The sequence below is a fragment of the Camelus ferus genome, chromosome 9, assembly GCF_009834535.1.
Source record: "Camelus ferus isolate YT-003-E chromosome 9, BCGSAC_Cfer_1.0, whole genome shotgun sequence".
Classification (NCBI taxonomy): domain Eukaryota; kingdom Metazoa; phylum Chordata; class Mammalia; order Artiodactyla; family Camelidae; genus Camelus; species Camelus ferus.
In genome coordinates, this window is record NC_045704.1 from 25410164 (window position 1) to 25430170 (window position 20007).

At 48.7% G+C, this 20007-nt stretch overlaps 1 protein-coding gene across 1 annotated transcript in view; it reads right to left on the reverse strand.

Annotated features, from left to right (window-relative positions):
- Positions 1 to 384: 384 nt before the first annotated feature.
- ZNF536 (zinc finger protein 536) overlaps positions 385 to 20007 on the reverse strand; it is a 276649-nt gene continuing 257026 nt past the window's right edge. Inside the window, 3 exon segments of the mRNA XM_032486222.1 lie at positions 385 to 2208; positions 8501 to 9668; positions 9671 to 10056. Coding sequence (XP_032342113.1) covers positions 2204 to 2208; positions 8501 to 9668; positions 9671 to 10056 — 1559 coding nt within the window. The 3' untranslated portion in view covers positions 385 to 2203.

Sequence of the window (20007 nt, forward strand, 5' to 3'; positions counted from 1 at the left end):
GGCTGGGAGTGTATAGTCCTCCACACCATGGATGAGGGCTTCCCCCGGCCCCCCGTACGGGGCCAGGGAGCGGTTGTGGGGTCTAGACACCCACCTGAGAGTCACTAGTACAGAGAATACAGAGAGATATGCTCTCCCCAACCCGCCACGGTCACCCCACCCAAATCGGGAGGGGCGCTGACATTTGCATCTTTAGGAATTGTAACTCACTGGCGGGGCCCACCTAAAGATGGGTGGAAAATGCAGCAGGCGGCCCAGCAGACAGCCCTTGGCACAGCATAACTCGTTCCTCTGAATGTCCTGTTGAGGCTTCCGACAGACAGAAGGGTGTCAAGGGTGACAGGGTGTTGTGGAGTGAGTTAACATAATGACTCAAAACTGCACTAATGTTTCACAGCTTTTTTTTTTATTAGCAATACCAAGATAAGTTATTGAAGCATTTTTTAGTATTGTTTTACATTCCATTCATAAATGACCTAACTTGTAACTCAGCATACAGCACACTTAAAGATATAGTTTGACACTTACTCAGAAAGCTACAATTATTATAACTTACATGCCTTCATTACCAGGAACACCTTAATATATCTTCTAATTACTTCAACAATACTCTATTCCAAAGCACACGATAACCCGGTACAAGTTTACATATTTTGCTTCAATCACCATTTTTAAGTAGTGGATGTCAAGGTGCTGTTCACTGGAACTTTACCGTCATCTGTTCCTGGATAATATGACGACCTGACACAATATTAAACTAGAAATAGTACTGCTTAAATACTATGGAGAAAGATAATTACTGCACTTTTCTGTATTCCTCTAAAGTGTTACAAAATACAGGACAATCAAACACAAGCAGTAATCTCAACCAGAGCATCACAGGGCCCACCTCGATGTCGGGGAAGCTGTGCTGAGCGGACCTCCCTCCCCATCAGGGTTTCCCAGGTGAAGGCACCTCCAATCCACCAGCATTTGTCACGCAGGATTCATGACTCTGAGGGAACTTTCCCTCCCGTTCAAGTTACTAAGCCTTCACCATCCTTCACTAATAGTGGCACATATGGAGCAGTATTTTTAGCCTCCTTGATTCTTGCTATGATTACTGTAGGTTGGTGTGCCGTGTGTATACACATACCTATGCCAATAGTAATTATTTATTCAACACACATATGTGTATACATTCTTCTCTTGACTTTACACGATTAACAAGCTGCAGATAGCCACCGAGGAGACAAGGGCAAGTCCAGCTAGACCGACTAGAACAGGGGGTGTCACTTACCTGCAAGAAAATGTGCAGATTCATTAAACAATCCAAAAACCATGTGGGCAAGAGGCATTTGAAAGCAAAGGCAGGGTCGCGGTCCCTAACTGTTTAATGGCATAACGACAATAAAGCAGTATTTATAAAATTTGGTCTTTCTGTCTCTGGCTAAAGCAAGGATAGTCTATGTGATTAGAGCAGGTTGGCAATTAGATGCAGAGGTGCTGAGGATCAGCGCTAAGTAATAGGAGATAATTACTGCTTATTTGAAACCTGGGCTTGGCACATAACATCTGAAAATAAAAATAAAAAAGACAGAACCTGATTTCCTTCAGCAGTTAAGATGTGGTCTGTATCTAGATGGCTGTTGGTGCCAACCACCTCCTCAATTCGGCAGCCTAAGAAGGCAGATGCCAAAGCTTAAGCCCAGGGTGCTTCCACCCAGCTCAAGACGGCGAAGGGGTCTCACTGGTCCTGTTGTGTATGGCGGTGGCTGGGCTTCCCTGGAGAGTCTGCATTTCCCCAGGGATGTGGGTGTCTGTTCTGATAACACGCTCTTCTTTCAGCATTCTCTTCCTCCCTCCCAATGTGAAGTCATTATTAGGCAGAGGGAAAAAAAAGAGTATATGTTTTAAGCCAAAGAGCTCGGCTGGTCTCTTCTCCTGCCCTAGGCATGATCCCGGGCAGTGGGTATCACACGATCCAAAGAGAAGATGGACACCGCAACCAAAACGAAAGCTACCAGACTTTTCTCCTGCTTCGGAGGCACTGTTGATTCAGACAGTAGCTTTTGGAGCCAAAAATATGCAGCAAAAGGAAAGGAACATAAACAAGGCTAAATGTCACCAGTGTTTGCCGACTTACAGACACCATCCATTTGTTTGTTCTGAAATGACGAGTGGACCATTTGGCAAATACAATGGTATTCACACAACAGTTCTGTCATCCTGCAGTGCAAACGACATCACGTCAGTGGCATTCCCATTTAATTTAAAAAGAGGGATGGGGAGGAGGGGGAGAATGCCGAAAGAGTTTGGGAGACGGCCGCCATCCAAAGAGGCTGCCTCTTCGTCAAAAGTGGGCACACGGCAAGGCTTGGGACGAGGGCAGGGGAGAGCCTGCCCCGGGGATGCTGGTTTCGGTAGGAGACCCGAGGGGACAGCACCTACGCTCTGCAGCCAGTTGTGAGGCAGCCAGCAGGGGCAGGGCAGGCAGGATGGAGTGGTGATTTGCATTAATTTAAAGGATCTGCCCTTGGACTTCAGAACAAGCCAAATGGTCCTCCCTACTGAGGTCTCACATCAGGCCTGGACACACACTATTACTGGGAGCAGGCTGGACTATGGAAGTCAACGGCCAACCTGTAAAGATAAAACCAGGCGAAGCAAGCGGGTACAGAAGTTGTGCTTGATCCGGTTTCTGCAAGCCAGTACACAGGAGCATCGGCTCATGAGGAAGAGGAAGAGGAGGATGACTGCTCATTTGGCTTTAAATTAAGCGCGGCAACTCCAGAGACAAGCCCCGACAGCGGACAGTGCCTGGGTCTCCTAGGCTAACCGCCCTCCCTTGTGTCGGCTGAGTCTAGGCGTCCACACAATTGACCGATTTGAATTCCATGGTTCCCTTCCTGTACCGTTTAACTAACTTAACCCCTTTTCTTCATTAGAACCTGCTGGCTTCAGGGCCACACCTTAGTATTTAGGCTCACCCACAAGACCAAAAACATACCCACTGTCATGGGGTTGCGCACCAGTGCTACGCTCAGGGTGACTTCACGTACACACGTGCAGTTTTCACAGTGTTTTCATGTGTACCAGTCACAATCTCTAACTGACCACAGACCTTAGCCATTTCTTGGCCCAAGACTGAGGAGGCAGGACCTCCTTTCTACTCCCATGCACTTGCCTTCCATCAGGAGAAGAACTGGGTAGAAACTGAAATGACGTCACCATGGAGATGCAGTGTCATCACAAAATTGCCAAGAGTTTGGTTTTTTTTTTTTTTTTTGCCAGAACCTTCCCAAGCGAACATTCCCACATACCAAGACACAGCTCTCGGTGACTCGGCACGGCACACACCAGGACGTAAAAGGTGTTTCCACAGCCTCGATGGAGAGGAAGGGTTGTGCGGGCTCGGTGCTACAGGGGCCACTGCAGCCAAAAGACATTTGGGCACTGACATCATTTCCTCGTGACAGCCTCATGTGCACATTCACCTTTTCCATAGAAGACCAGCTCAACTGAGAACCGTTTCTCTAAGCCCTTCTACATCGGCCTCTTTTTACCCTCATGCTTCTGTCCCTCAAGCTCCTGCCTCTTGCCCTTCTGCTGGCCTTGGCCATGATGGGGGGCATCCCTGGAACCATCATGAGTCTGGGCGGAGGTGTTTTCCTGGAAGTCCTTAATGCATAGACAAGAGATGTGACCTTCCAGGAACGGCGATGCCAGGCCGCCTGGGTCTACAAGTCCTCTCTCTCGGGAAGGTCTCTCGTCATCTCTGGCTTTGCCATCAAATGACAAAAATGGAGCCTTGCAGCTGCTGACCTGGGGGGTCCTGCCTGCATCACCTCACGGGCCGCTGGAGTAGCAGAGGATGGTTTTTTGCATGGCTTCTCTAGGGACAACCACAGCAACACAACCCTCTTTATGCTGGAACAGGCGTCGGCAAACTAGGACCCATGGGCCAGTTCTAGCCCGCTACCTGCGTCAGTGAAGGAAGTTTGACGGGAGCACAGCCACGCCCACGTGCTTACTTATTGCTTACTGACCGCTTTGTGCCACCCGGCAGGGACCACGGGACCTATGACCCTAATGGATTTGCTCTCCGGTCCTCTAAGAAAACAGTTGCCTACCCCTGCTTTAGATTGTGGAGCTGGTAAAATGGTGACTATTTTCAGAATGCCTATGCTGAGAAATCAACAAGGTTTTTGGAGGACAGATGTCACATTTTAAGAGAGTTCAGCTGAGGTCTCTTTGTTCATTTCATCACATGTTGTGGAATACACAAGGAAAAGAGGTTTCAATGGACCCTATCTGTTTTTGTTTTTCAGGAAGGGGGTCCCTATTGTCTCATTGCTAGGAGAGAACTCTTAGTCTCAGGCATAATTTGAGATAAAGAAGCCAGTTTCCCCATAAGTGGGAATCCTGGGGCTATTGCTGTTAAAGGCCTTGCCTTCTTACTCACTTCCTCCCAGGCCCAGTAGGTCACTCGGTCTGGGAGCCACTGCACAAGGGCCTCATGCCCACAGGAGACGGGCTGATAGATTCCCCTCACTCAGCCGGGCTTCCCTGAGTGGTGCCAACTCCAGTTCAGAGTTCCAAAGGGGACTGGGGGCTGGGCTCTTCCTACTCCCTTCAGTTCTTCCCCATCAACCCTCTCCCTGGGCCCTGACAGAGCAAACTCTGTTTGCAAGACTCAGCACAGGATGGCTCTCAGGTTCAAAAGCAAAAGTAAGAGTGGTTCTCCAAATCCACAGACTCCAGAGTGAAGCAAGCCCTGTACCCCTGCCACGCAGCCAGCCCTGCAGGTGCTGTGCGGACCAGCCTCTGTGCTGCCCGGGGCACCCCGGGGCCCTCTGGGGTCTCCAAGCTACTGGCTGACTCAACAGGTCATCAGATTTCTCAGGCTGACCCAAGGGGTGGTCTGCCTTGTCTCATCAGTCGATGTGATCGCTGCCCTGGTCTGCCCTTGCCCCTTTTATTAAATACTCATGTGAATCTATTGCAAAGCCAAGGTCAAAACCGAGGGCACGTCCAAGTTCTCCAATGGCATTCAGTGCTCTTGCATGTTATGTTCTTCAACAGAATAAAGAAAAGTGGGCCATGCCGGGAGTCTGGAAGTCATTTCACGAAATAGGAACTTTGGACAGGATTTTGTGTAACAGAATTAAGCCCAGAGTGGGCCCTGACCCGCTCTAGAAGCCACAGTGCATGTCCCTCAGCTTAATCGGAGAAGGCTCAGTCTGCCCCTCGGGCACATCTGTAATATGCCTCTGACAGGCTGGAGCACTGTTCTCTGTGGAAGGATCTTTGGAAAATCCATGCTCAAGCTCTCAACATCGGCACGTGCTACATGCCTCCCTGACCCGACGGGCTGGGTGGGCCTCTCTCCTGGTTGGCTGTCTCTCTCTTCTGCGCTAGGAGTGGGCAGAGCACACTAGCCGGGACCCCAGGCCCATGACACCGAGGAATGTAGGACCAGAGTTCTAAAAGTTAGAAAGAAGGAAGCACCCGGAAGTAGAGCCTACAACATGAGCATCACCCACAGACTTGGGGCTAGAAGCCACCATCTCCACTCACCAGCATGTGTCAGCAGAGCTGCTGAGCTGTGTGTGTGTGTGTGTGTGTGTGTGTGTGTGTGTGTGGGGTGGGTCTATGTGATTTGAGCAAGGTCTTTACTGATGCTTCTCCCAACACATCTATACCCATGAATAGAAACAGACATTAACTCCTCCTACGCCTGTTTCTAAGAGCATCCAAGTGAGGATTTCAGTTTACTAGCCAGACAAAATCAGACCCCCAAACTCTCCTGAGATGAGAAATATCAGAATAGTTCTTTGGTTTGGCAAAGCCCAGCTTCTTGAGGCAATCAGGTGACAAACTGGTGGGCCAGGTTCGGAAAACCATATCTACTCTGAGCGGAGCAGGGAGGAGGGAGTAAACATTAGGAATACCAGATTTCCTTGTGCCAGTATCATTTCCACCCTTGCCAAGTCAAGCCAATGGGAGTCTGAAGTTTTTGACTATCATTTGTGCCTCTTGTAATGCTAGAAAGACACTAGATTAGACAGTAAACTAGACTACATTAAGAAAAATGCCCCCAGATGCCACCTTTTGAAGCTCAGTGGGTTTGCATGTTCCTCCCAAACATCAGTTCTTAGGAAGGATTCATATACGGGCCCTCCTGGGTCACAAGAGCCAATAAGAATATAAGACGAGGATTTTGATGACAGTGGGTCAGGTATGGGAGGGAGGATGGGAACCGGCACAGAGTCAGGCCCATACTGGAGGCGAGAGGACACTGCCTCCACCCCACCCCAAGCAAACACAAAAGCCAGAGAAGGACCTTCCTTGCGGGCTCCCAAGCTAAAACAAGAGGATGCGGAAGAAACGAGGATAAATGAAACAGAACTTGTGCTCTCTAAAAATAGGCAGTTTCTGGCCAGAGTTAGTTTTGGTATCTCACCGTGAGTTCAAGGTGGAGCAGTGGGACCTGGACACTCTGCTGGGGAAGCAACCAGCGTGCCTTTTGGACTGGCTGGTCTGATGGTCTTCATTCCCCTTCTGGGAGAGGGGCCACAACTTACACCTCAGGGGCTGGGGCCCAGTGGCTGAAAGGCTGACTACGCAGTTTTTTTGCAGGAACCCTGGAAACATCAGGGGAGATTGGGGAGCTGCTATCGAGGGGTGGTAAAGGGGCCTAAGAGCTGTAAGCTCATGGAGGGGCTCCCTGACGCAGCCTTCCCCTCCTCCCTTGCCTGATGCAAAAGGACACAAGTGGGCAGCTTCCTCAAAGGCAGGCAGCCTTCCCTCGCATTGATAGGACGATGGGAAAATTAATAGGGGTAATATGAGCTCATTTCAATAATAATGAGCTTATAAACATGCCAGGTTTTGATCTTTTCTGATGCATGGATTCCTGGCAGGAACTATGGTCCTACTTAGGTATTTGAAAGAACTGAAAATAGACTTAAAACAAAAAATCCCCAAACAACAATAAAAAAAGAAAACACTCCAGTCACAAACTTAAAACAACAATAAAAATTATAAAAAAAAAAAGACTGAAACATTGCTCCCCCCAAAGAAAAGAGAAAAAAAAATTGGACTGACATAAAACCTTTTTCTCCTTCCTTTAAATATTGTTTTTAACAGCTTCAAAAGTAATGAATTGTATGTGGCTAAAAATAGATCTGGGGGTGCTGGTTAATGGGGCCTTATGAATCATTCAGCATAAGGAACTGTCAATATTTTTTTGAGCTGTCAGAAATCCATTTAGCGATTTTTGACAATTCAAAAAATATTTCTGACTGCTTGATCCAGTTCTTAGTGAATTAGGGAAGGAAATATAAAAAGAAATATATCAATTTAAATTATGAACCGGGTCCAGCTTGCTGAATCCCCTTCTGTGCTAAAAGGAATGTCGGGATTCAGAAGTTAATAAATCCTACTCCCTTCCATCCATTTTCCTTCCTTCCTCCCTTCCTTCCTTCCTTCTTTTCAACAAGTGAAATCAAGTCACAGAAATCCAGTCCTAGGTTAGAGATGGAAGGTTACCGCGGTCATTTGTCTCTCGCAAGGATATCTGGGACTCGGATTTGGAGAAAGGCTTTCAAATTAAGAGTCCCTGGGCGCCAAGAGAATGACTTGGATCCTCCCTCCCCACACCGACATTTCACTTGACACAGTCCTAGGCTGCAAATTTAGTATGACTCTTTACGATCTGGAATTACTTTGGGGTAACCATATTCTTTAAGGAGGTAAAGACGTGCCAATTTGCTAACAAGATCGGGCAGGCATAAATCCAAGACACACGAGATCACAGCACTGCTAACCAGGCACTTCACAGTGTACATTTCTTGTTAGAACAACAGACGGACAGGTGAAGAGACAGACGGACAGAAGGCAACAACAGAAGGCCAAAGTCACAGTAACTGCCGTTCGGTATGTCTGAAGATGTGTCACAAACACCCCCAGACCATCTCCCTTCTTGGAGAGAGGCTCACTTTATACCTACGTCGTGGTTAGTGTGATATGATTTTAGCATCCTCTAAGTCGTTATAAAGAAGAGTTTAAGAAAGCAGATCTGGCTTAGCAAAGCAGTAAGGAATTGTCTTTAGGCGTCTTATCCGTAAGTTGAAAAGACTGAAAAGTTTGCAAGTTACCATTGTCTCTTATTCTTTTTTGTTTTTTAAGTTTTTTCTTTCCCCTCAAGTTATGGATTAAAAAACAGGAGTAGTTCACACTGAGACACCGCCCCCTTTTCCATGCCTTCCAGACAGGCATTTCAGATCATGATTAAATGCAAACTGGGACACAAAAGTATGAGGTCCGACACTGCTAAATGAACTTGACTTTCATGATTGTCTACGTTGCATATACAGCACAGTCTGGGAGAGGGGGGTGGGTTATGTTTAGTTCAAAATCTGCTCATGGATAAGTCTACCCCATTTTAAAAAAAATTGCACAAATCAGCACTGATGTTTTGGGAAATGAACTAAAGGAAGAGGATTCTAAAACTTACCACACAAGTCTGGCCTCTTGATACATCCAGAATTTGCTGCGCTACTTGCAAGTCCGTTAAAGGCTGCTAAGCCATCGGAGCTGTAGGCCCTGAGGACCGACAGCATGTTCATGGGCTTCTCCAGGCCCTGCGGCCCCCGCTCCGGCTTGGCCAGGCCCGCCACGGGGTCCTGGGCTGGAAGAAGGCCCGGGCTGTGCCACTGCTTCTCGGACGCCTGGGGTAGAGGCGAGACCAGTCCCTGGACGGGCTGCGGGGCGCCCCCGCCGTCGCTGCTGCCGTCCTTGCTCAGGGCGGGCGGCGGCCTGCCCGTCCCCTCCGGCTCTGTGTCAACATCCTCTTCCTCGTTGTTTTCTCCCTTGGAGGAGTCCATGTCCTCCGAGGAGGCGATGTCTGAGAGGTCATCAGCAGTGTTCTTACTTGTGGTCTCGGGGATCAGGATCGGGGCGTCGTCTTCCGAGGGGGCCTTCCCTTCGGGCTCCCTGTTGGGGCAGGAGCTGGAGGCCCCGGAGGCGGCCAGGCCTGGGTACACGCCGAACTGCTTGTAGAAGTCTGATGGGAAGTTACAGAACGCGGGGTCCACGTGGCCGGGCCACGGGCCCCCCTTCTGCTCCCCAAGAGTCTCTTTGACCTGTCCTTGGGCCATCTTCTCCGAAGCCGAGTCGAGAGGCCCCATCATGTTAGAAAGTGCCATCTCTTTGCTCGTTTGCACCGAGGGCAGCAGGGCCACTTTGCTCGCCTCCCGGCCTTGGTCTTTGCAATTGACCATCACCCCAACGACGTTATCTTTGCGCTTCGCTTTGCCCAGGTGGTTGGCCTGGAGATGCAGGGCCATCAGCTCCATCGAGGACGTTGTGAAAGCACAAAACAAGCAGCCGTGCCAGGCGATGCTGTCCTGCACCGTCACCGAGGAGCCCGGGAGGGAGGCGGCGTCCGGCCGCACGGACAAGTCCAGGGGCTCGTACTGAGACTTCTCCGACTTCCTGGGGGCTGCCTTGCCGCTGGCCTTCTCCTCGCCACCGTCCACCCCGTGGACCTTCAGGGAAGGAGGGTCAGAGAGGGCTTTGTCCTTCATGTCCTTCTCCTTCTTCAAGGAGCTGAGGACAAAGCTGTCCATGAACGCTTGCAAGGACCCTTGGAAATTCACGCCGTTGTTCACTGATGCTTTGATACGCTCTTCCCGATTTCAGAGAAGTGGGTGCTTTTGGAAGGGAGGTCACTGCCTTTCAGAGTGTCTGAAGGAGCCTCAGAAGACATGCCGGTGGCCTGCCCTGAGTGATCCCCGGACGAGAGCACTCCTGCTGTCCACTGCTGAGACGCGGGGCCACCTCTGAAGTCGATTCCGGGGAGACCCTTAAATGCCCCCCTCAGGATGTCTGGCCTGATAAACAAAGCAGCTTTGTTGGACAGCTCGTCCCTGTGGTCTTGGTTCGGGGGCTGCCCAGACAGGGGCCCGGCTCCGTTCTGCCGCTCCCGGTGATGCCGCTCTAGGTGGTATTTTAAAGATGCTGACTGGGTGCCGGCGTAATCACAGTGCGGACATTTGTAGGGTTTCTCACCTGCAAGATTTTGGTATAAGGAGAGGGAAAAAAAAAGTGTTAATCTCATTTTGGTGTGCTGAACAAGGCTAGAAGGATCAACATTTGTTCTCGGAAACAAAGCAGCTCAAACTAATAATTAGTTAGAGAACAACTGTTTTTTAATAGAAGAATAATTTGTACTCTTAAGCTTTTTTAATGATTTTGTACCATTTGGGGCTATTCAGGAATGACATACTATCTACACACAATTAGCTATCTTTTTCTTTATCTAACATGTGAAAACGGCTGTAGATTTAAAAGCTGTGATTATGAAAATTAAGCATAATAATTTCAACCACAGTGATCATTAAAAGTAGAAGTTTAAAAAGACAAAGTATGTAACAAATGGGTGGTTGCAATATTTTGTGTATACAATAGCTCTAAAATTTGTTTAAATTATACACATGGAAACCATTTTTAAACCTAAAAATTTTATGGCACTGTTACGCAAGACTGAAATGAATGATTTAAGTCTTGCTCTGCAGTAAATCATGGATATAATTAGCAAATGGCATACTGCACAAGCAATTTATCATTATTTGGAGGGTACCATTCCAGACGGGCTCAGATATCTGCAGACCTACTGCATTGTTTCTAAATAAAGAACTATAAATACCGATTCTATAAAATATTAATACCATTACAGTGCATTATGATTGCAGCATGTAAAGACATATAGTTAAGATAAAAAGCAGTCAATAAAACTTAAAAGAAAATGAGTAATAAAAAGGCACAAAATATATTTAGTTTCTGTATTTGAAATTAACATTATCTACTGGTCTTTGTAGTGCCTTAAATTTGTACTAATGGCAAACCTAACGCTCTGGTAGTAAAATGTGTAATTTACCTATAATAAGCGCTTTCTAGAGAATAAAAATAGCTTTAAAGACTGTTTTCAAAACATATAAGATCATTTTCATGGATTAAATATTTATTTAAATCCAGCACACAACTTCTATTGTTCTTGCCACCGTGGAAAGGATACCATGACATACAACTGAGACCTGCCTGCATTGTGGGGCAGAGGAAGAGGCGGGGGTAAACAAATGCGGATGTGAATCTGTTCCAAGAATTTGTTAGCAATCTAGGGTCTTCTCTGGACGTTGGAATCGAAAAGCTCTGGGGAAGGAACGGGACCGTGGGAAGCCCCGTGAGCTTGTGCACAATAGCACCCTGTCCGTAGCCACAACTACTTCTCCAAGGAAACTCAAGCATCCCGCGTCCTCTGTTCTAGTGCAAAACGGACTGGTCTGAAAAGCAATGGCACATCATTGGTGAATGGTGTGTGCTAAAGACATTTTACCTTGTCTTGTCTCAGCTGACACTGTGACTCCCAGCTCTCCAGGCATAGGGCATCTGAGGGTAAGACACTTGCTGGGGGTGGCGGGTGGGCAGGCATGGGCTTTGTAAGTAAGAGGACCACTGTCCAGGTTCTGAGCAAGGGACCCCATGTCACCTCCAGCTTGTGTGCTGGAGCCCTGGGGAAACCGTGCCCGCTCATCAGATGGTGGTGTGGACTCCTCTGTCCCCTGGACACAGCAGAGACGGCCTTTCTGTCTGCAAAGGGAGCCCGGCTGGGAATCTCTCTAAATGTAAAGCTCACGTTGTCTCTGGCTAGACCAATGACATGGCTCTAGAGGACGACTTAATCCCCTTTGATGCAAAACGCATTCAGGCACCGCTTCCCATTTTTTGAAGTCAATTCCCTATTAGGCTCAGATTTACTTAAGCCACTGTTCTTCGGATTGGAGACGAGGGAAGCCCCGGTGGGCGCTGTGGACAGGGGGCTTCCGGGCTGACCTACAAGTCCAGTGGCCAGCTGAAGCAGAGGCAGCCCCCGAAGCTGAGGGGATGGCTGTGGGGCTTGCAGCAAGAGAGCCCGACTAGGCTCAGGAGCGGGGCTCACAGGGGAGGGCCCCGCCGTGACAGCCGGCCGAGGTGAGGCCTGCAAGTACTGGATGAGACTCAGGTTGCATTTCAAACATGCACCTGGAAATGATTAAGTGCATCTGGCAGAGGGTTCGCAGAGAATGCAAGGGGCATCCATCAGCAGGGGCTACAGAGAGAGAATGCAGACCCTCGCCTCCGAGCCTGGGTGGAGTGGGGCTGCTTTCTTGCCGGACTGCTCAGGTGCTTGGAGGACGTGTGTAGATTTCCAATGGACAGACATGTGAAATGCTCACCGGAGCAGCGTTTCTCAGACTGTATTGAGCATTAGAATCCCCTGGGATGTTTAAGACGCCAGTTCTGGGACCTAATGCCTAGTGGTTCTGATTCCCTGGGACTTGGGTGGGGGCCAGAAGTAGGTGGTTTTAGTAAGTGTCCCTGATGGTTCTGATGCCAACTGTGTAAACATTACCTTTTGAAAAACTAAAGTGGAACTGCTTGGGGAGCTTTTAAAAAAATGTTGACACCTGGTCTCACCTCTGCCTCCAGAAAGTCTGAGTTCCCAGGGTGCAGACTGGGCTTTGGGGTCTTTTTAAAGGCCCCCACGTGACCCTCTGTGGAGCCTGGGTAGAGAACAGATTGATAGTGTGGGACGGGGTCCCAGGGAAGCTAGTCTGGACATCTGGACCCCAGAAGGTGTTTGGAGAGTCTGGACTGGGGACCAGAAACCCTGTGCTATTTTGTGCTCTGCTGGGCACAGGACTCCATCTTGGGACCTTTGCTTCCTCAGCCTATAATGTGGCAAGCTGGAGCATGTATTCTCTAGGGCATGATATCAACTCTAAAAGTTGTGTCAGGAGCTAAAACGAGTCTCCTGAATGGTGCCAGAGACATACCTGTATGTGCATGTAAGCACCTGCAACACTGGATACCCATATATGTAAGCATATCGCACACTCACACACTCACCACACACTCATCACACACCACGCACATCACACGGTGCAGGAGAGGATTTCTTCACTCAACCCACTACCCTTTTTAAAGTTCAAGATAGGCCTTGGCCTCTACTGTTTCAGAGGAAGTAAGGCCATAGCTGAGAAACAAGAAGGCTTCTTTCCTAGCATTTGAGTCTTCAAGGGTTACTCTGACTGCCCAGGCTCGAGAAAGCCCTCCACCGCACTCTGCCACACACACCCGGGCAGGGCCCTCGGAGGTCGGTCTCTCCACGTGGCTCCTCCTCCCAGTCCTAAGCTCTGTCTGGGTGACTGCTCCCTCCCACCCCAGTTTCCCGAATAAAGGCTCCAGAGTGAGCTCCAACGGGGTAAATCCACAGCTTTGGATTTTTCATTTTAAAAATGGGGGAAAAACCCAACTTTTTTTTCTTTATAATCCCTAAATGACTTGAATAACTTCTACTGCCTTCTGCCTGGAAGCGTTTCCTCAGCCCTCGGGGCTTCATCACGGTAAGGGGTTCAGGGAAATGCTTTTGGGACCACCGCTGGCCCCTGCTGGGATGCATTCCTGGCCAGCAGACCCAGGGGTGAGCATGTCCCCTGGGGAGCCCTGGCCACCCAAAGGTCTCATTTCTACGGGAAACATCCACTGCTTCCCAAGCACGCTGTCCCCCAGGGGCACATTTCAGAGCACTGGGAGGCAAACAGGTCACAGTAGCCTGGGCTGGGTGGGGAAAACCCGTCAGCACATTCCCCAGGCTCCGAGGTGCGCTCAAGGTCTGCCCTCGGTTTTGGCGTCACCCCATCTGGCCCCAGCACGCTGAGCTGGCTCTAACAAAGCCCCAGGCTTCTGCCAAGGCGTGGGTCAGCGGGCTGCCCAGCCCGGCCCGGGCTCTGCTCAAGACTTGGAAAGGCGTTCTGTGCAGCCTCGTGGCCCAGGCAAACTCAGCCCCTGCCAGCAGCTCTGTCTAGTTGAATGATTGTCCACTTAGGCCCGTAAATGAGTCCAAATCTACTGGGGGGATCAGTCAGAGTGCCCCAGGCTCTCCAGGGTGACATGAACCCTCTGGTCACCTCCACGTTTGGATGCAATGTCTTTGTATCTGCTTGTTGCAGGAGCCGCACACTTAGATGCCCTCAGAGCCGAGCAGACGATAGAAGTGTGCAAAACAGCGGGGTGGGGGCCAGCCGCCTCTCCTGGGGGGCCGCCACTCCACTCCCCCAGCAGCGGGCACGAGGACCTCTGACTGTCTCAGAAAAGCCTCGTTTCCAGATTTCTATGTGCAGCGTCCCAGGTTTTAAACATTGGCATGTACTTAAAAACTTTTTTCAAACACTGAGGGGGCCCCAGGACTGTAATTCTGCAGACTGGGTCTGGTCTATGAAGCTTGTCTCTGGGAAATGGATGCCCACTGTTGAGCCATTCACCCACTGGAGGAAGCAGGGACGGGCAGCGGTGGCCTTCTGTGGGGGAACCTCTCACAATATTCTCAGGGAAGAAGATGGGGGCCCAAACAATGCATTTCTAGAAAAGAGAGTTTTACTAGAAGAAGCGTAATAAAATCAAAAAGCATCAGATCATCATTCCAGTGGCCTGCTGCAATTATTGGAACCATCTCACATTAAACCAGCTCCCCACTGACACATGGCAGAAGATGTATATTCAATTTTGGAAATCATTGATAACTTCTCCAAGTCGTTGTATCATAAATTTTAAGAAATATACGACCAAGTGGTTTAATTAGTTCACTGTACCTATTTTTACATGGTCATATCTTTCATCATTCTGAGCCTCACTTGGCATTTGATATGCAAGGAACTCTCACTGTTCTGGGCAGTTATTTTGGAACTATTCAGAGCAAAGTTCCCCATAGCACCTCTCCAAAAATAACAGGTGGATTCACAGGATTCTCTTTGGAAGTTCCTTTATCAAGCTTTTAAAAAGTGCGTCATGCTTCCAACTTGTGTGCGTGTGTGTGTGTGTGTGTGTGTGTGTGTGTGTGTGTGTGTTAAAACCCCCAAAAGTGTTTGCATTTCTAAGTCGGGTACCCAGATATTTTCCCATATTTGCACCCTCTATTTGATATTTATTCAGTCTTTCTACATGTCTTTACTTAGTTAATACCAGGAGAGATAAATATGGTGGAGCCTTTGCAGTGAAGCCTCAGTGCATTAATATAAATTGTACACTAATTCCCCCAAAGCATATATATGTTGTAAACCTGAAGACTTTTCACACAGCTGCTTATTGCTAAACAGTGCCTTGTCCAGAAGGGGACAATCTGTGTCTCTAATTGCTGTCACTGAAGCCGAGATTCATTATGTGACTTTCCCATTAAAATGTGAGCATTAATTTGTATAATGAAATATCACCCACTGCAGTGTTCATTAGCCATGCCCTACTGTATACGGCACATTGTTAGCTACCTAGAAACTGTAGTTAATTTCACTAATGGATATTTCCCTACTTAGTGTTTGGTAGGAAATTTATACTGTAACATTACCTCTTAAACTTTTAAGGAAATTTAAATTCAATCAATTATTTTCAACAAAAGTTTGGGATGTCATTAAGGCAGGAAAAGCAAGGATGGGGGGGACGGTGGGAGAATAAAATGGGTTTTTTGTTCATCTTAGAAATAGAAAAACGGTGGAATTTTAATTCAAAACAAAAAGGGGGAAGAAAAAAAGAATCATCTCCTTTTGGGCAAGCGGGTCTTTTTGTTTTTTCCTTGCCACTCAGGTGGCTGTCCCCCACTAAGAACAGCAACTCACGCTCTCCTTTCAGAAAAGGAAATGGGAAGGGAGCCCATTTTAACCAATCCATTTGTGAACATTTATTCGATGTGCTTTTTAAAAACATGAAAACAGCCTGGTCACTTCGCCTGGAAGGGGAAATGCAGGAGCATCAAAGGTAAGGTCTAGGGACATCGGGCGTAAGGCCCCAGGGTCTGGCAGGCAGAACTTTCATTCCTACCCACATCTGTGTACCAGTTGGTGCTTGGTTGAAAGGCGGTTTCCAAAAAGGCATCAGGAGTTTATCATCTGCACTCTGCCAGCGTGTAATTCACCCCACTTCCACGCCAGGGGTCAGGGCGCCTGCACAAGCCACAGTGGCCGCTTCCCTGCCTCACCACCTCCCTAGCCTCGTGGTGCTGGCGGGGAAATGGAGGCAAGCGAGGTGGGTCTGAGGGTCTCGGGCCAGGCTGAGTGAGGGGGCAAGGAGGAGCCGGGGGCACAGTACTTCCCTTTCAAATCGCCGGGAGGCTGCGTCAACACACCTTGTGGGTACAAGTCACTTCCTTTCCTCCCGCTGGTTATGGTGTGGACACACACTGTCAAAGAAATGTTGCATTAATTCCCTAAAACAAGCCAAACCTTCACCCAGAAAAGTCAAAATATCAACACAGTGTGGTGGTTAAAAGACTAGAATTCCGCATTAGGCAGATGTGGATTATGACATGTAATCAGCATTGGGCAACTTAGGGTGGATAACTTCACATCTCTGAGGCTCAGTTCCCTCCCCTGCAAAGAGGGTGGGAGGGAGAATCCTGGTCTCCAAAGTGCAGTGAGGAGCAAGGGGCGAATTCACAAGCAGGGCTCGGCATAGCGCCTGCACTCCTGAGTGCACAGAGAGTGCTGGCTGTAGGTGTTACCACTGTTGTGGCTACATTATCCTTGTTGGTTGAACTTTTCTATGGGCAGCCGATTGCTGTCCTGCTGTGAAGACAGCCTCAAGAAAACTCCCAGGCTGTGCCTTCCCCACCTGGCCTGCAGCCCTTTGGAGATGCTGCAGGAGAGAGGCCCTCCCACCTCCACAGTTCCCTTTGGCCTTGTCAGGACAGAGCACTTCATGCCTGGTGCCAAGAATGCAGGTGAGAGCCAAGAACGGCACCCCGCGCATCCCGCCCAGCCAGTGACCGGATGCTGCATCACAGAAGCTACACCCAGAGAGATGAGCAGGGCCAGGCATGCCCTTCAGCCCACCCTGAGACACCACCCCGCCCCAACCACCAGAGAATCACTGTGCAAATCTAGTCCCATAAAGGAGGCTCCCAACTTAGGGCCAGGCCAGCACATGCAGCATATCAAAACCAGATTAATAATCCAGCTCACATAATTTGAGAGGGGGGAAAAAACTAATGAGAGTTATTTCTAATTAGTCTCTGAACTTCAGTGACTCCAAGTTTTCATGAGTAAGGTTGCTGATTACATTTCTCTAGCATGGTCATTCCTGAGACAGCAGGCACCTCCTGGGAACCTGACGCACAGGTGAGCCACACGAAGGAAGCCAGCCTGGGGCCCCACAGCCAATGCACAGGGCGTTGGGCTTGTGCGGGATGCATTCTCCTCCAGCCTTTCAGGAACTGACCGGCACCCATCTACCTCCTACACAAAACAGACACAGCGAACCCTTCAGAGTCTCCCCAAGGTGGTGTTTGGAGCAGGGGGGAGTGAGGAAGCGGATAGAGTGCATATAAAGGCAGCTGATCATGAAACGACCGGCTGGCCGTGGTCAGGGGACGCCTAGGGGGCATTCCTGCCTCCCGCTGCGTGGTATGGCTAAATGCTCACTGATGCATCTCTGTGATGGTTGATCTCATGCGTCAACCTGACTGGGTCACCAGGGTGCCCAGGTGTCTGATCAAACACTATTCTGGGTGTCTGTGAGGGTGTTCCTGCGTGAGATGAACACGGGAATGGAGGGCTGGGGAAAGCAGATGGCCCTCCCCAGTGTGGGTGGGCCTCGTCCAATCCACTGAAAGCTTGACTAGAACAACTCTGAGCAAGGACCTCTCTCTGAGCTGGGACATCGGCCTTCCCCTGTCTTGGGACTCCGTCTCGGAACTAGACTGACATCATCAACCCTCCTGCTCCTCAGGCCTTTGGACTCAGACTGAACTTGCACCATCCACACTCCTGGGTCTCCAGCTTGCCGACTGCAGATCTGGGGACTCCTCAGCCTCCAGCATCAAGTGAGTCAACTCCTTATAATAAAGATCTCTCTTTCTCTCTCTCTCTCTATATATATACATACATATGTGTATATATATATATGTACACACATATATGTATATGTCTATGGAGTATATATCTGTATATGTGTATGTAAATAGATGTGTATATATGTATATAGATATGTATAGATCTGTATTTGTATATAAATGTGTATGTCTATGTATACAGATGTGTGTGTATGTGTACATATAGATGTGTATGCATAAGCGTATATAGAGAGGTTTATAGACGTGCATATATGCATATTTATACAGATGTGCATGTAAATGTATATAGACATATATGCATAAGTGTATGTATACAGATATATGTAAATGTGTATATATGTATATTTTTATAGAGGTGTGTATACACACACACACACACACACACACACCATTTCTCTGGAGAACTCTAACTGACACAGCCTCCTTTGTCACTGGCTCTGAATCCCAGTCACCGTCACCAGCAGTGTGCTCTGGAAGATAAAGCGCACCCAGCCAGCGACTGGGTCCCAATCAGCCTAAGGTAACGTTTCAAACAGGAGAGACGTCCAGCCTCCCTGGGGTGGGCAGCCGTCAGCATCGGCCCTGCAGGAGCCAGACGGGGGCAGCCCCTAGGATCTGAGGTGCCCTCTGGTGCCTCCCCTCAGTCCCACATGGATCAGGCTGGAGCAGAAACATGCTGGCTAACCTGCAGGCTCTCCCCGGCCCCCAGGTGTTCAAGGCAACCTGACTGGTGCAGCTACTCGGACGCTCTCTGATAAACAGGTGTCGGGAGAAGATGAGCAGTAATTGAGTTAATGTGTAGTGGAGTTAAAAAGGAAAGCGTGTTTTTATCAGTCCATGTTTATGATCAAAACTTCTTACAGAGATGGGTAGGATAGAAAAATACAGAGAGTGTACCACCTCATATCCTGACCGATTGAAATATCTTTATTACACACTGGATTTTTAATGTGCTCATATGGGTCCCTTATAGAAAAACTTCAAAAGATGGCATTTTGGAAAACAAGTATTCTGTTTCAGAGACTGCTGTCCTCTGGCCATGTCACTTGGAAATTCAAAACCACAAAGAGAAAGGGAGGGCAGAACAGGACATCTCTGCAACTGGGCCCACATTAACTCATTCATTAACAAACCACTTAATTTTGATTTTTAATTACTCTTGTAATCTACACTTCTACATTGTCATAATGGATGTTTACTTTGGTGATTTATAATGTGTAACACTTTCTGTTCTGTTCAAACATCCATGTGTAAGCATTTTCCAACTTCTTTGTTCTTCGATAAAAAAGAAATTGATCTTTATCTGGTTACCATTCTGCCTTTTAAACACTGCAAATGCTTTTTCCAAGGAGGCCAGGCGGTGTGATGTTTCCATGGCTTCTTTCATTTTCTCCCTTATCCTGGGAAGTTTCCTGAACATTCTGTCCACAGCCCTATGTTGCTTTGCTCAGTGTCTCCAAAGACTGCTGGTCACAAACTTTGGAAGTTTGCGAAGCAAAAGAAGCAGAAGTTTGGAAAAATACAGTCTTTCTCAAACTTTAAAACTTCCAAAAGCGGTATCCATTTGTTTCTACCCAGGATCAGCAAGACTTCTGCCAGTTTCGCTCCTAATTTACCAGGAATATTCTGTGGTGTTTCTACTTGAACTATGGGCCAGTTGATGGGGGTCGGGGCCCTGTAGGTTAGGAGGCACTGCCCCTTCCATTCCTGACCCTCACTCCCTGGAAGGTGGCCCACCACCCACCTGGGAAGCCTGCCCTAGAAGCCTGTATCTACATCACAGGGCCTGCTTAAGCCAGGCTGCAGACAGCTGGACAGCGGGTGCCCCGGTGGACTATCTCCCACATCCTGGCAGTCTGTGGTCTCCCCCAGTCACCACAGTACTAGGGGACCCAGATCCAACCTGGGGAGGAAAGCGCACACCAGTATGGTCTGAGAAAGCTGTAGGGCTGAGCTGCCTTGCCCTGAGCCCCATTGCTGGGAAGAGCTCACAGAGAAGGGGACAGTGGTGCCAGACTCTGAAGGTGAGGGTGCAAGCCGGTGCACCTACCTTGCAGAGAAGTGCAAAGGCCCTGAGGCAGGAA